Source organism: Macadamia integrifolia, chromosome 4 (assembly GCF_013358625.1).
Source record: "Macadamia integrifolia cultivar HAES 741 chromosome 4, SCU_Mint_v3, whole genome shotgun sequence".
NCBI classification, from domain to species: Eukaryota; Viridiplantae; Streptophyta; class Magnoliopsida; order Proteales; family Proteaceae; genus Macadamia; species Macadamia integrifolia.
This window is the reverse complement of record NC_056560.1, coordinates 35,427,740-35,444,275: the sequence shown is the minus strand read 5'-3', so window position 1 is coordinate 35,444,275 and position 16,536 is coordinate 35,427,740. Positions and strand designations below refer to the sequence as shown.

At 37.3% G+C, this 16,536-nt stretch overlaps 2 protein-coding genes across 9 annotated transcripts; one reads left to right on the top strand and one right to left on the bottom strand.

The window, feature by feature from the left end:
- Nucleotides 1–5,596: 5,596 nt before the first annotated feature.
- On the top strand, nt 5,597–7,378 carry LOC122076491 (probable E3 ubiquitin-protein ligase XERICO). Its single transcript, XM_042641805.1, has 2 exons — nt 5,597–5,749; nt 6,422–7,378. The coding sequence occupies exon 2, from the start codon at nt 6,660–6,662 to the stop codon at nt 7,104–7,106; it is 447 nt and encodes a 148-aa protein (XP_042497739.1). The 5' UTR covers nt 5,597–5,749; nt 6,422–6,659; the 3' UTR covers nt 7,107–7,378.
- Nucleotides 7,379–7,643: 265 nt separating this feature from the next.
- LOC122076490 (BTB/POZ domain-containing protein At5g47800-like) lies at nt 7,644–14,497 on the bottom strand. 8 transcript variants are annotated; one of them, XM_042641798.1, is made up of 8 exons: nt 13,924–14,496; nt 13,078–13,194; nt 11,835–11,900; nt 10,579–10,747; nt 10,409–10,478; nt 9,555–9,953; nt 8,683–9,417; nt 7,644–8,347 (listed from the first exon to the last, which is right to left on the bottom strand). In XM_042641798.1, the coding sequence occupies exons 4-8, from the start codon at nt 10,635–10,637 to the stop codon at nt 7,838–7,840; spliced, it is 1,773 nt and encodes a 590-aa protein (XP_042497732.1). In that variant the 5' UTR covers nt 10,638–10,747; nt 11,835–11,900; nt 13,078–13,194; nt 13,924–14,496; the 3' UTR covers nt 7,644–7,837. The 8 variants fall into 8 exon arrangements, with proteins under 8 accessions (XP_042497732.1, XP_042497736.1, XP_042497730.1 ...); XM_042641802.1 differs by lacking the exon at nt 11,835–11,900 and having other exon boundaries at nt 13,924–14,497; XM_042641796.1 differs by lacking the exon at nt 13,924–14,496 and having other exon boundaries at nt 13,078–13,852.
- Nucleotides 14,498–16,536: the final 2,039 nt, after the last annotated feature.

The window sequence follows — 16,536 nt, the reverse complement described above, 5'->3', positions numbered from 1 at the left end:
TACGATATCTTGTATTTTGTTACAATTTAATTCAAGGAGTATTGGTACATGCGCCCTCGACATAACAGAATGCTAGTCCATCGCTTGAATTTTTTATTTGAGGACAGTTTTGTATTTTTCGGTATTATAGTTTTTCGTTATATATTTATAGCAATGTTTTCTTTATCTGTAATGCAAGCAATACTGAGAGGTATGAGAACGAGCGTTGTAACCCTATTCTCTATTGATATTGAAACAGAATCTCATCTCATCAAGGACGTAGGTAATCTTGCCAAACCTCGTAAACATGTGTGCATTATTTATTCTTGTTTTTCCATTTTCTTCTGCATTGTTTTAAGGATTGTGTTTCTACGGTTCTCACCCTGAATCTCGTATATGCAGGAGCCGCGTACATCTAATACACCCTTTTTATACAATGATTAATATGTCATCATGATACAATAAGACTATGTAGTTCTCACCCCTTGAATCTCATATATGCGAGAGCCTTATACATCAGATACGCCTTTTTTATACAATAATTAATATGTCATCATGATACATTGATTGATTTATATGTCCATCTTTCTAGTCAAATTACTTTTTTTTTTTTAATTTCTTGACAACTAAACCAAGCCTAATTTAGAAGGAGAAAAAAGACAAATGTCATCATAAGACATGAAGGTGACCTAAGCTCGTCTAGGCTCCTCCTCCTCTACTACATATTCTAGATTCAATAGCGGAGTTCAAAAACTTGGAATTGGGATCTGTATTAGCCCTAGTCAAATCCAATATTGATTAGGGTCTGTATTGGACTTAGTCAAATCTAATCTAGATTCAATCAATATCACGGAGATATCAATATCTTTTACCTTTAGTTTTTGGAAAGGGATTGATTCTATACATCTATCTCTTCCTAGATCATGTAGTAACGAGAGTCTTGTGTAATAGATACACCCTACAAATTCTGATTTCAATTTAATAACCAGAATTGACCAAACAATCAGGAATTAATCTAAACCCTAAAATATAGTATGAAATTGACCGAATTGAATTGAAACCAATCCCAATCATTCGACCAATCTGATTCCAATTCCTCGAATCATATTCACACTTCACTCATCATATGGTCATGTGTTGCATGCTTGCACACACTCAACCAACTTGAAGGGAATCAAAATCTTTAGGTCTCCATGTGAACATATCCTCAAGGACAAATAATCTAAAAAAGTGCAGTGAAGATATGGTCCGTCTTGTTGTGGGGAGAAAAAAAGATAGGTACCTAAATTTCTGTGCCCTAATTAGAGAGCAGTAAAGCACCGAATATGGTTTACTTTATTAAATGATTCTCAATTCTTATAAACAAGACAAATATCCGTGCACCATTTTTGCTTCCATGTGCCTCATGTGGTAAGTCCTACTCTAGACTATTAACCCTAGAAATAAAAGAAAAGGTCCTAGTCTAGATTCGGACATATTAGATTGAAATAAAAGAAGGGTAAAGAATTTTATTTTATTAAAGAAGAAAACATGATCAATATCAGATCCTTTTTAAGTTTGAGTAGTTTTCTTTGTAACCTAGTTGTAGTTGTAAAATGAGAAGTTGCAACCTTTTAAATTTTTCTATGTTTTGTTCTCAAAGATTTTTTTAAGTTAAGGATTGAAGAATAGTTTTTAAAATAAGAGAATAGGAACTCTACTTCAGAGTTGTATTCAGTGACAATCCATGTGTCTATCTCTCTTTCTTTAAACAATTTAAAAGTAACTTATCATTACTCATTCTTAAGCAAGATTCGAAAAATAGGACCGATTGAGCCTAATCCTAATTCTTGTTGAGCTGGAGTGACCAATCTATACTCAATTTTCTAGTGTTCAAGCTGATATTGATCGGTTTCCAACTAATTCTAACTAATTCCATGAGGCCGTTCATGTTACATATTATGCATATATAAACATTGTTCTCAAGAGTTGTCATTGCTTTGCACTTCTTTTAGGTACACTTATAAAATGATAATATTTTCCGTACGATGAAAGAAGAATTGCGTCTTTACTAGTGAAGAAAAAAAAACACGTGTCATGCGAAAAGGCTTTATCACTAGCTTTGTTACACCCATAGGTTATTTTTTTTTTTTTAGTAAAATACCCCCATAGGTTCAAATCCAATAGGTCCAGATCCATATTGATACTGATACTGATATTAATTGTCATATGTAGGTCAAATCGGACAATTTTTCCCTCATTTTTTCCAAAGAAAAGTGTCATTTTTAGAACATTTTTCCCTCATAAATCATGGTTATCCCAAGATTTTCTTAATAAAGGTCCTATACACTCAGATTGTAGACCTTTGAATGATAAAGATGTCATAGCCATCTTATCTCTCAAGTTGGTCACCAAATCAAAATCCTGATTTATGAATCATGAGATGACCAATTGACCATCACATTAGAACTAAAGGGTGCACTTTGGTGACAACTCTGAACAAACTCTGAACAATAAGAAGCATCTTGATTCTTGAATGGAGTGGGGATTAGAATACTTAGAATTGGAAGGACCACCATGATGATTGAGTTTTATTTAATCCCAAAAGATAATGCTGGTGATGCCTCCTTGATTGATTCAATTAAAGAAACTTAAATGAGCTAAAGTGGCTTTGATTGTGGAGTTGATGGTAAGATCCATGGTAGGGCCAATCACTATTGTGATAATTTGACGGGTTAATTATCATTTGCTCGAATATTAGGGTAGTTGTGACCATAGTTAGTTAAAATAAGAATGGCAAAAAGAAAAAATCGTTCAATATGCTGTCTTTAAAACGCTTGGAAATTTGAACAATGACAATTATAAATACAGTTAAACATTACGATAATAATAGAAAGAGAGAAAAAAAAAAAGATAGATATGAGTTTTAAACGAGTATAGTTAAAAAAATATGGAGCAAAAAACAATAATGTACACAATTATATAATTGTGGGACCAACTCACGTCTTATTAGTAAAGAATAATAGGCCATTAAACATATATAATATTAAATTATTATTCTTAAATGAAAATTCATTATTTTTTCTTGCCATATCATTGGGTTGAATTCAAAAAAAGGGCAAACAAAAGAGGCACGAAAAACAACGTTTAAAATGGGTTTTAACTAACTATATTTGTGACTAGTTTATCTATTTCATTTCAATATGATTAATTAGCTAGCTAGTCATTATATATAGATACACATGGATTTAAAGTTGTGTTTATAGGAAAAACTGATTACCTATACCATTAAAGTGTTAGCTTAGGCCTTAGGAAGGGAGATGCAGTAACCTTCTTCCTTCTAAGGTCATATATAGCCTTAGTATATAACATAGATGTGGCCAATCATGAAATGGTGACTTCTCATCTTGCCCAAATAATTAATTAATGTTTTAAATTTGGTTAAGCAAATGTGGATGAGTTGCTTTTAAAATGTGTGGTGTTTCTGCTCTCAAAAAATGAGAGACTATTTGACTGTCATTATCTTAGGAAAATAACACTGACATTGATCCAATACATGTAATTGCTTTCTAGATAAACAATGTTAATTTTAAGAAACAAAAAAATTGTTTCCCACGATGTTAATGTACTATCGCCTTTTCATATGGTTTTTTTTTTTTTTCCCTCTTTCCTAACTTGACCATGTGTATACCATGTAAATTTCGCCATTTGGCATGGAAGATTGCCCCTCCTCAATGTAGTGTTGTAGGTAACTCTTACCCTAAAAAAAGCCTTAGAGAAGCTGAACAAGCCCAAATTAATAATATTTATTTGATATTGTATTTTTAGATATGAGGAGTCTGTTCAAATGTTTTTTTGTATTGACTTCGATTGATTCTAATCTAGTCCAGATTGAAATCGACAGAAACCGATTCAACCCGATTCCTGAGTTTAAAATCCTTTGCCTCTACTTGACTACTTGACTACTTGTTTGAGGTCTAAATCGGCCAATAAATATAGATAGAACATTTTGGTCCCCTATACAATGCGTGGCATGCTTTTCCAAATTGCTGAGTAGGTGAGTGGTGAGTGGTGAGTGGTGAGTGCTTGTTTCTTCTTGATTGGAACATGTCTGAAATATTTTAAAAAAAAAAAAAAAAATTCAGAGAATTAGTACGTTGACACATGTCCATTCATAGATCCACATGTAATTCTATTAAGATCCTCTCAACCCATGTTGATTTGGAGGTTTAAAATACTTTTTCTTGGCTAAATCTGACGGTTAAATCTTTATGGATGAAAAGATTCACTCTATTCACCTTAGGTGATTAGAAATAGTTTTTGACATTTTGATTTTGTATGGTGAAACAAGGATAATTTAGTAAAATGTTGAAGTATATCACATGTATATGTTTGGTCACCAAATTTAACATGAAGGGTACCAAACCCCAATAGTTTAAAGAGGAATGCTAATATTACAATTTTAAAGGGCCAACTTACAATCTATTAACCCAAATTTTTTTTTTTTAAATTAAATTGAAAAAGGAGAGGGATTGTTGCATGTTAAAATACAATTTTCCATCAATGATGAGGTGGGAAATCCAATCATCTACCAAAGAGTTCATTAAGAAAAAAAAAATGTGGGGCCCATAAATGAGATGTGAGGAGATATGCGTACGAATTTGCACATTAACATCGTGGCAACTTTTTTCTTTATTAAAAAAAGTACATCCATCATAAGTTGCATGGATCATGGATGTATCATGTGGACAAAAAATAGCATAGAAAGCAAAAGTAAAACCTTTTACACACATAAATCAAGAAAGAGCAAGTCCCATGAGGACCATGAAACCTAATGGGATGATGACCCTAAGAAGAGGAGAAGAGTCAAACTCAAGGTCTCTCTTTTCTTAGACATGGTCCTTTGCCAACTAAATTACCACTTAGGGTTATATTTATCCCACATTATCCGCGTAAGATATGTCCTCTTCCAAAAAAAATTATTTATTTATTTTCTCTTTTCTCCTTAACCAATGTGACTCCTTATATATAATATCATTTCATATACTATTGCTATTGGTGTGATGTGAGATATTCTTCCTCTACCGATATAGTATGAGGAATCAAACCCTATCTCTTATTTATTTTAAGGAAGAGAGAGAGACAACTGCCCGCTCATATGCGACAAGCAAATGAATGGCCCTAACAATAACACAAAACGGGGCATCATATAAGAGAAGAAAGAATTATTTCAAAAGGAGAAAGAGAGAAACAAGCGGGCACAACTTGTGGTAAAATTATGCACAATCTTTTTATTTATTTAAGAAAAGAACACTACCCGATTGTGCACTCTTGCATCCAGACTTTATATACAATTGAATGCCTTGCTATATGCCCCGATTTAGTGCTGGCGCAGAGCCCACAACCAGGTAGTGTTTTCTCTCCATTATAAAATTTGAAGTTAACCGTTTTACCTAAACCAAACTTTTTCTTTTGCTGGATTAAAGAAAGGGAAACATGAAAAGTAACCATGGTCCAAAGAGAACTTAACCATGGTTAAATAAACCGCCCATGATCGGGCTTGGTTCTGCTCCACTCTACTCCTTCTTCCCCTCCCCTCCCCTCCCCTCCCCTCCCCACTCCATAGTCTATATAATAATAATGTTCAAGGACAAACCAGAGAGGGAAGGTAGCTGGGATCGATAACTGAGTTTACAATCCCAATACGATAGAGAACCTTTTCAGATCTGTTACCTCAGATTTCCTTTTCTTCAGTTTCTCTCCCAGAGAAACTCAAAGCTCGCCGTGAGATGTAAGTCCCTCCCTCTCTCTCTCTCTCTCTCTCTGCATATTTATTATTTAACAGTTGTAACAGTTTTCGCCATGGGTTTTCTTGTTTTTTTCTTTCGGTTGAGGTTTCAACTTGTAGCATTCCTTTTTAAACCAGACTTGCGTAATCAAATATCAGAAATTTCGTCTAATTTTGATCTACTTCAGATGTTGCAAGTTGACAAAGTTGGTTTCTTTCTGAAGATCACTCTGTGTTTAATCTTCATTTCTTTCTTCTTCACCCATCAATACTTAAATGCTACCTCTTAGAATTTAGAAACGATTTTCTCATCTTCTTCTGCTGTTAAGGATGTGGTTTGGTCATTGGTTTTTTTTTTTTTTTTTTTGGTGTGGAAGAGAACTTCATAAACCCAATCAAAAATATGTTTTTCATATTTGTTACCTCTGTTACTTGGTTGGGTGATTGGGTTTCTACACTAAAAGGATTGATTCTGGTTTTTGTTGACAAAGGAGGAGTAATTCATGTATTTTAGACAAGCAGAGTATTGTCTTTTTTTCTACTACAGTTTATTGATTAGATTTTTATTTCTGTTCCAAGGAATTCTATCTGTATTCTGCATTCATTTAGAAACTTAATTAATTGATCGTCTCTGTATCCCATGACTTTCCTGATCCCTTATTTATTTGCTTGCAGTTCTGTAGAGGGACCCAGTCTCTGCTTCTCCAGCTCTTCCGCAAATCGAACAAGATAACAACCTCTGGGCAGTCATTGCCTTCCTCTGCTTCTGCAGAAATTCCTCAATCTTTCTTCCAGACGTAATCTAGTTTCTAAGTTAAATTTATAGTTGACCCTCTCACCAGATCACCACTTTCTCTGAATTGATCTCAAAACATTGGAATATCGTATCTATATCTAAATCAAATAATTCAAAATGGGTCTCTCAAGCCTCCCTGCTCCATCTGAAGGAGTTCTCTGCATCCTCATAGTAAACACAGCTCTATCCATCTCAATCTTCAAAGGCATACTCCGGTCCATCCTTCACATAGTTGGCATCAGATTATCATCAACATCATCAGATACCGATGAGACCACACCAGAGTCATTTATGTTCAATTTAACCCCATCAAATACCTTGATAGAGGAATTCCGGAACCGAACTCCGGCGATCCGGTTTGGCTCTGTCTTCAAATGCCAATCTGAACAAGAGTGTCCTGTCTGTCTCAATGGATTTGAACCGGACTCGGAGATAAACCATCTGTGTTGTGGCCACTTTTTCCACAAGGTTTGTTTGGAGAGGTGGCTAGATTACTGGAACATTTCCTGCCCACTCTGTAGAACTCCATTGTTGCCAGAAGAAGAAGCCACTTGCATTTGGTGAATGTGCCATGAATGAGAATTGAGAAGCTCACCTGGGTTCTTTCTGGTGTGTAAGTCTCTATACATGGATCCCATATCACTCAATGTCGAGTCAGTGTACATAGCAGTTTTGTACAGGACTTTAATGTTAGCGACTAGGTTGTTTGTCTGTGTTTTTGCCGCGTATTTTTTCAAGGCTCCTTGTAACCTTGTAACCTTGTACGCGGCTGCTTTGTAACAGAAGTTATATTGTACATAGAGAAGTTCTCATCCTAAATGATCTCTTTTTGAGTATTTTGAGTCCGCTTTGCGTTTGATTTTCTGTCACTTTTTTGCTTTGGGTAAGGGGGGTTCATATATAAAGCAGAAACTGAGCCAGCAATGAATTACATCCATGAATTCCTCGAATTCAAATAGATCTGAAAAGCAACGGCAAATATGATGGACTCGAGCTGCGATTTAATGTCTGATAGAAAAAAAAAAAAAAATTGGATAAATCTGTGATAATTCATACCATGCTGTAACCAGATGTTCACAGCATTCAGTGATAGAAATCTGGTAGGAAATGCAAGTAATTAATCAAATAGGCATTGAATCCCTATATTTAAAATTTCTCTACTTTGTTTCCTGATCGACAACTTGGATTACAGTCCAGGGTGAATGTATAAGAATATTATTTACCATATATTGAAAAATGTAGAACAGAAGATAAGGAAATATAGCAACAGATAGAAAGCTCTCTAGCTTATAAAACTATCTGTTCCCACCTCTTTTATGGCTAAGATCTGATTTAATTTTCCTTCCTGTGGTCTTGTTAGACTCCGACAGGCTTCTGGACATACCTTCCTCTCCAGTCTCTCTTAGATTCCCCATCCCCGCCTTCGTTTCCAACTCCAGTTGCTGCCTTTCATCCGATTTGATCGTTCTGCGATGCACTCTTTCCACTAAGCTTGGGCTTGTGGCCTTCCTAACACTCTCAACCCCACCAAATTGTTCCTCCAGTCCTGATTTCAACCTTCCATGATTGTCGCCCCTGGTAACTGATTGAGGATGCTCTTCTTCAGGGTTCTTCTCGGCTGGTTTTGGCTCATGAGTTGTTGGCCCTGCACCTCTCTCTTGTTCGTAGAACAGGACTTGCACAACAGTTCTCAGTGGCAGCCGTTCATTTCTTACTGCATGTGCACATACTTCAGGGGACAATTTCTGGCAGTCTAGAATCCGGCAGAGACGCTTTTTCTCTGACTTGCTTAGATCTGGGTGCTCCTGGTGCCAAAGGCAATTCAGGTGGTAAGGAACGCCGGACAATTTAAACTTGCAAGTTTTGATTCATCGACAATATGTAACTGGTTTATAGTAGATAATAAGACAAGAAGAACAATTATTTTCTGGACAGGAATCATTCCAACCGAACCAGCAAGAAAGTATCATTAAAGCAGGGTTGTTTAGTATTTCACTTGGGTTTCACTTAGGTTTGTGGTTCTTGGGTAGTGCTCAGGTCACCTCAGGTTGTTTCGGGCAACGTCTCAGTTCACTTACCAAAGCCCAGTTGCAGTACTTGGTTTTCTCAAATTTATATTGGCCAAAAGTTATTAATTTACCTTGAGATATATGTTAATTGCCCTGTACAAGTCATCATGCCTTGGCCGGGCAATCTCTGGTAAGGATTCTGCAAGAGTGACTATCTTCAATGCTGGCATGTTGACATCCCTTGCGACAACCTGGAGGTAAGAATCGATAAGCTGTGCCACCTTCCTTATAACCCTTAGAGAATCACCATCTCCTGGAGAGGCTTGCCTTCGCCATTGCAACAAGAAACTTTCTAATACTGCCAATACCAAGTCGGTATCATAGAAATGCCGATCAGAAGATAAGTGTGAAGGAAAGAGCAGATCCTTAACTGTTGCCTCCATTAACTGCTGACCAGATCTCCTTATGAGCTGAGTCTTTGTTGAAGGAGACACCCCAAGAATCTTTCCCTTGCTGAGGAGCCTTAACAGGAAACCAATTGATACTGAGCCATGATCAGATGGAATCATGTTCACAATAGTCTCTAGTATCTGCTTATGCTTCTCCACTGCTGATTCAGTTTGAGATACTGAAGTCTCTGGGAGACTGCTCTGTGATGTGTCTGGTAGCCATCGACATGCATAGACATGCAAAGCTTCACCAATAAGCTGTGGTGAGAGCATCTTTGTCAATCTGATGGCAGCAATTATAGTACGAAAAAGGTCTATGTCAAGATTGGATATATCCTCCGTCCACCAATCCTTCGGGGCAGAGTGGTGATGTTTTCCCGTGTATCCCAGTCTGGTGTAAGTGTAGGACCATGTAACCTACAAAGAAATGTTATAACTAAGAAAAGATAAATCAGTCTTGAAGGAGAAAGATTGTTCAATCTTTGCCTTCTATTTACCAACAATTCTGCCTTGTGAAGGGCAGTAGCAAATACAATTGGATGTTTCTAACTAACCTTTGAGGGTTGCATAAGAATTTTCTCAACAATTGAGTTTATGCACTGTCTAATGATTCCAAGATTTTCGGACCACTCAAACAGCTTTTCAGCAGTCTGTAGAGTGACAACAGAGTCTTTCCAACCTTCAAGGATGCACGACTTGAAGAAGGTTTCAAGTTTCAATACAAAATTTCCCTTCTCAACTGATTCAGTCATCCCAAGGAAGTTTGCAGCACAGAATGCAGGGACAAAGTTATGAGCACACAGGTTGATTGTAATTCCATAGCAGAATTTGGCACATAGCTCAAAAGCCTCCTCTTCTCCAGGAATATCATGAAGCTCGAGTGGAACTTTGCTAGGATCATCACCATCAGAACTAAGTCGTTGTAAGAGCCCACACTTAGGAAGAAGTGGATACTACAGTTAAGAATGGCAGGATAAAGATCAAAAGAAGTGGTTATATATGAAAATAATTTCTATGAAGTTTAGACCAAAGTATGTGAACTAAGGTATTGATTTTGTTCTTGAAATGTTCAAATCAAACGAGTTTCTTTTCCCTTTTTTTTTATCCTTTTGATGGCCTTTGCTGTTGCTCCTGGATTGATTACTCCAAAAGAGTGGTAGAGATAATATAGTTTGGAACAGAAAATCAGATCAATGTTTTTCCCCAGGAGATCTCACGTGCATTTTCAGCATGAGATCTCACGTGCATTTTCAGCATGAGATCTCATTTGCATTTTCAGAATGACTCTCCTACATAAGTCACATAAAGGACATGAAGGTGACAATTTCTTTGCTATGAAAATGGCTATGAGCCTATGATACCACTAATTGAATGAGGGAAACAATGCTTTGTATTAAGTGGAAATTACCTTATGAAGTAGATATGTAGTGTTGTTGATTTGTATGATGAGGTCACTGGGTACATCTGAAGATACAGACCTGGACAATTGAAACAAACTGCCTTAAGATCATAGTTTTCAATACAAGGACTATATGAAAGTCCAATAATATAATCTTATTTGTTTTAGATCCCTTATACCTTCTAGCCTCTTCTGTGTAGAAGATATCTGGCCGGTTCCCAATCTTCATAAACTTCATTTTTATGCTTGTTTCTTTCGCTAACAAATGTCATGACATATCATCTAAATTTTGTTATCTCAAAAGTATTTCATGCTCCTTGACCTTCAAAATCTTCCCTGAAGGAAACCCTGAAGTGCAGATGTTAATTTTTCATCCCTTGCTGTGAATAAAGCAATAAAATTACTTATTGAGGATCACACAAACACACACACACACACACATACACACACACACACACATGCAAAATGAAACAGAACACTCTTGCAATTCTACTGACAATCATGAAATTCATCTCTGTTTGAGACAGAACTCCATAGACTTCCTTTTTTTTTTGGCACTCTCTGTAATCAAACATGGACAAGTACTTGTATACTTATTCTTACTGTACCTTCCTTTCAAGAAATATATGTTGCACACATTTCATTCTTTATCACCTTCCACCCTTTTGAATGACTGACTTCTCTTTCCTTTGTATTTTTTGGTCATTCCTCACGAGGGCCCATAGGCCACTAGGTGGGCATCCAAGAGGTAGCACAGGGCCTGCTATGAAGGGGGTGGGACCCAAAGAAGGGGGCAGTAGCAACCAGCACTGCAAATGCGGTGTTAACCAACTGAGCAACTTGGTTGCCCGCCTTTTCTTCGGTTTACTTGCCCAAAGAAATCCATTTGTCTCTTCTTCCCACACCCACCCTTAGGTGTGACCAATGGTTTAGAGGCTAACTGGGAAGTATACAGTTTTGAGGATGAGATTCAATACCTAGTCTCATGCACATCAGAGATAGAATTTAACAGTGAACTATGCTTGTATCTTGAAAATATGCTCTACTGCAGACTAGTACACAAAATTCATTTTGATTCATATGATAATTCTATTCGCTCAATTAAATATATTTAAGAGGAGAAAGGATCTATCTACAGAGAATATGAATGCATGAGTATATTCATAAAAAGAAATTGTTTCTTAATATTGATTGGAAATCCATGTCTAATTCCTATGTAGATACTAACAGAACCAAAATTTCCAGGAATTTCTCTTGAGCTAAAAAAGAATCTGCCCAAATTTTTCTAAGAGCAATTGCAAAAATAACTAAACTTTTCTTCGAGCTACATGGGAGGGAAGAGAAGAATTCCATTTACTGGATTTCCAGGGGCAGAAAAATAAGATGCCAAGGCTTTCCATTGGCTAACATATGAGAAGTAGATGGAAGTACATACCTCAAACAAACAAGAATATCACAAGCTTTCCTCTTTCCTGGCTCTAGAGCTACAGAACCTAACCCTCTGAGGAAATAACAACAGAAAACGGTTTTAGTATCATCCAGTATATAGGAAAACAAGAATTCTGTAACCAAACAGAGGAGGAAAAGATAAGGAAAGAGAAAAGAGGGGGTGGGTGGAAGGGAAAGATGGGAGATCTGGGAAGGATCCTTAGTAGCAAATAGTTCCTCCCTTGAATTCTTTGTATGTACCATGCAAATCTTTTGCACGATGGGTCATTGTAACCATGAATGCCATGTGGCGATTTTGCATAAATTAATTTAAAAAATATGCACTTTCTGTTAGTATCTTATTGTTTATATAAAAATTATTAATAAAGAAAGAAAAAGAAACAAGGGAAAGACAGAGAAATTGAAATCTTCCTGTAGCAAATCAGACCATTGATTAGTTGGGCCGTAGCTCCAGGAATGGAAATGAAAGGGTTGGAGCTCTTCCCAACAAAAAACAGGGGCGAATCGTATTGTGGAGTCAACAGCTGTAGCCATTAATGTTTGAAATGATAAAGATAATCTCTGTAAAGAAAGGGAAAGACAGACAGACAGAGAAATTGAGAAGTATCTCCTAAAATCTCAGTAATTAAAGATGACCATAATTATGCTCCTAATTATCTTGAAGGAAAATAAAAATCAAAGCAAAGCAACAAACAGAGACTATGACACAATACCGGATCCGTTTATCTTTCATGAGACAAAGACCTTAATTTTGCCAGGTGGGTGGGTGGATAAAACATGAAGTTAACTCCCGACCAACACTTTATTAAAAGTTGGTGCCATTCGCTCCAAAGCATTCATAACAATTGAGGCGTGGACCTCAAGCAAAATCTACCATTTTTGGACTGTTTATCAAATATTGTATTACTTCCTCGGTGTTTTATGGGATTTTGTTCTTCAGGAATTTTCCAATAATATTATATGAAGTAGTTTGATTCTAGCTATTACATCTTCTCTTCTCCTCCTTCCTCTTTTGGATAAGTTTTCAGAATCTCTCCTTCATGAAGACAAGCAGAAAAAGCATGTTTTTTTTGGAGGGGGAAAGGTAAATATCAAACAATTAACAACAATTCAAGCTGTACCTGTCAATCAATCAGCCCACTTTGGGTTGCCAACAATTGCAGACTACCTTGGGGTGGTTCAAGTTATGGTGTGAAAATGAAAAGAAAGCAAAGAGATAAAGAAAGTACCGCAGTGTGGTTCTCATCCTTGGCTACCATCTGTGATAAAGAAATCTGCAACTCTGTCCCTTAGACTCCTGACTTCAGAAACCACTTTCTGCTCCAAACCCAGAAATTTCAAACTCCCTATAAGAACACACATAAACACGCGAGTATATGACAAGAACCAATAAGTGTTTCATGCATGTGCGTATGTGAATCCTCACAGCTCACACACACACACACAAAGGTAATCGGTTGGTGTTCTACACTATACTACACTTGTGTATTAGTAGGAAATTGAGGGATCCAAAGAAAAAGTGAGCCCTAAACCCAAGGAGGCAAGGACAAAAGCATGAGTTGATGAGAATAAGGGAAAGAAATTGGGTGGTGGGTTTAGCTGTTTTAGTAAGAAAAGTGAGCCAGCTCCCAACCCCAAGGAGACAAAGACTAGGCATGAGTTGATGGGAATAAGGGAAAGGATTTTGGGTTCCCCCAACCCTAAGGAGACAAAGAATTGGAATGAGTTGATGAGAATAAGAGAAAGGAATTTGGGTTGGTTTTGTTGGTTTAGTCAACAGAGTAATGCATCATCATCTATAATGCAGTCACTATCATACAGACTGCTTCAATGGATGAAGGAAAACCAAGCCCTCTTCTCCAATCATCCTCTGCCCTTCCCCTGCATTTTGTGACCATGATTGTAATTGAAAAGCATGCAAGTGGGCTCTATCTCTCTCTCTCTAACTTGGAGAAATGACGAAAAGAGAGGTGTGGGGAGAAAATGGGAAAGGAAAAGAGGAAGAGGTGGGGTGGGCATTGGGCAATGACAAGAAAGATCCTCTGTTCATCGCTATCATGCTTCCCCCCACTAACCTGGGTATATTCTTCTTCCCAAGGAGCTGTAGCTGCTCTCGATCTTCTTGCCGGCCACGTGCCATTATTCCATTGGCCCTTCTCCCATGCATCGGTATCACAATGATGCAATCTGTCGTCCCCACCATTCCCTCTTCGCCTTCATAGTACTAATATGCATTTTGACCTGTCAATCTGTCATGGCTTCCGATCCGAATCACTTTCCTGGGACCTCTCTCCGTCACTCAGTGTAGCTTATTTGGAAACCGCACCCAGACATCGATTCCTCTCTCTCTCTCTCTCTGATTAAGCTTACGCATGTTCTATGACATCTTTCTGTGTGTGCTTCTCTGCCTCTAGGCTTCTCTCGTACGAGAATAAATCGAAGAGCTCTGATCATTAGACCTTCAGTGTTCCAAAACCAGAAAGGGATGATGAACAAGTTGTTGCCAATAGGATGATGGTTGCCCACCTTCCACTCAGATGCATCATGTGGGGATCTTGATTGTTGAGATGTAGCTCAGAGATGGCATAAGCACAAGGTGTCGGCATTTGAATGAAATATCAAATCTTGCCAGGCATGCCCTTAACGTCAGGCTTCAAAAAAGTAATGATCCATTTAGGGTTTTAGGGAAGGGAATGATCCTAGCCAAGGAATCAAAGTAGGCCTGTGGGTACCTAGATTGGGAAGGTACTACTACTGCTACTTTTGGTTAATGGTTGGCACTACTACTTTGTTTATAACTCTGGTTTGCTAACTTCTTCAATGTGTCCAATATTCTGCCACTGATCATGTGCATAGGTACTCTCTTTTGTGTTTAAAACCTTGAGTGGTCATGTACTCTATGTGGAGGGATGATGTGGCTAATTCAAACTCTAAATTAGTAAATAGCCCTTGCATGCCACCCTTAAGCAAGGTTTTAATTTTAAAGAATGGAATTGATAGCCAGATCAGGCCCTACCAATTCCAACCCATATCGGATCAGAATCAGCGAAAGCCTTACCACTAGTTTCCATACAGGAATCGGCAGAGCAGGATCTGCTAGAGTTGGGGATCCCTATTTTTAAAATGTTGTATTTTCACCAAGTTGGCCAGGACAGCTCCATTGAATTGAAAAATTGTAGCATTGCAATGGATCGGGGGGGGGGAACTGAACTGTAACTCAACTTGGCGACTCAGACTGAAGGGGGCATGACCAATTTGCAGGGATTTAGATCACAGCATCAGGTACTGTATCAGTTACTGCTGATATAGATAGCGATAAAGGTACAGATCGGCCATATCGGTCTGATTCCAGATCAAACAATCCCTTTTTGACCATGTATCCTTAAATTGAGTGAAATGGTTGAATAGTATTTGAGTAGCTGATGCAATATAGTAAGGATAAAGCTTAGTTAAATTAAGCTCATATGGCAATCAGTAACCCTCCCGGATCCGTGTAAAATACATATGTAATAAAATTTGAAACAGAAGAATAGAAGTAATTCTGCACAATGTCACTGTTTTTTGCATGACATCAGGACAATGAATGCTAGATAAAACTCCTCACACCCTTGACATGTATGTATAAGTACGATTACAAATGCATACTATAATCAGATTACATCATCTTTAACATTCATAGAACTAATAGACAAGGAAGGTTACACCTTTCCAGCAATTGCTAGCCCTACTGAGCTTGTACTGAGTTGCTGATTGAAGCAGATGACTTTGCAGCTAACTCAGAAAGGTTGGAACCAACAGAGACACTGGAGCGACTAAGACCAGAACTTCTGTGATGCCGGCACCGAAAGGATCCAGCATGTGTGGTAGGTGAACACAAGCAGTTTAACCTTACACTTGATTGTTTCTGGAGTCTCCCTCGCCCCGTAGGTGTCATGATGACCGATGGAGAAGACTTCTTGATCTCATCCAGAGAAATCTTTGGAACCAATATCTTGGGCACCTCTGGCTTTTCTTCCATCTTCAGTTCTGTAAGAGTTAAGTTGTTTTAGTATTTCTAATCTTCTGGTACATCCCTACTTCAATGTGACAGATGATGTAGTTTCTCAAAGAAATTAACTTTGTAAACTACCAATATTTCAAGGAAAAGAGTTGATTGTGTAATTTACAACTTATATTTCTTATATCTCTGTATTTTTAGTTATAAAAATGTATTTTACATATGAAAATCCATCCAAATAGACACATCACCTTCTCCAATCAATTAGATTAATTGCCCTTCAATTATCTGCCTTTATCTGGTAAATGTATTTTTTTGCAGCTAATTCATTTCTTTCACTGACTTATCCTCAAGAAAATTTAGTTTTCTAGTTTTCTGGGAGCTTCACATTGATCCACAAGAAAACTGAGGGGATCAATGTGGGTTTTATCTTAGAAGTGATGAAACTTTGACTTTGTTGATACAGAATCTTCCTTGAAAGTTATTTTATTCACATTCCATTGATGGTTGATGATTCGTTTAGCCTCGGTAACTGAAAGAATTAATGAAATGATCTGCATCCCGAGAGGGGGAGATGGAGTGATTGATTAATTTGGACCAGAGAATGAATGCCATTGAAGATGACTTGACAATGGTAAGACTTTCATGCTCACATTCGAATTATGAAGGGAAGAAAATCTCCAATTGCATT

What these genes read in the sequence shown, in the direction of transcription:
- LOC122076491 (XM_042641805.1), top strand. Translation starts at nt 6,660, where the DNA reads ATGGGTCTCTCAAGCCTCCCTGCTCCATCTGAAGGAGTTCTCTGCATC.
- LOC122076490 (XM_042641802.1), bottom strand. Translation starts at nt 10,637, where the DNA reads ATGAAGTTTATGAAGATTGGGAACCGGCCAGATATCTTCTACACAGAA. An exon ending in TTCTTATGCAACCCTCAAAG is followed by an intron (nt 9,418 to 9,554) that starts GTTAGTTAGAAA and finishes ATTTCTTTGTAG; the next exon opens with GTTACATGGTCCTACACTTA. An exon ending in CAATTAACATATATCTCAAG is followed by an intron (nt 8,348 to 8,682) that starts GTAAATTAATAA and finishes CTTTGGCACCAG; the next exon opens with GAGCACCCAGATCTAAGCAA.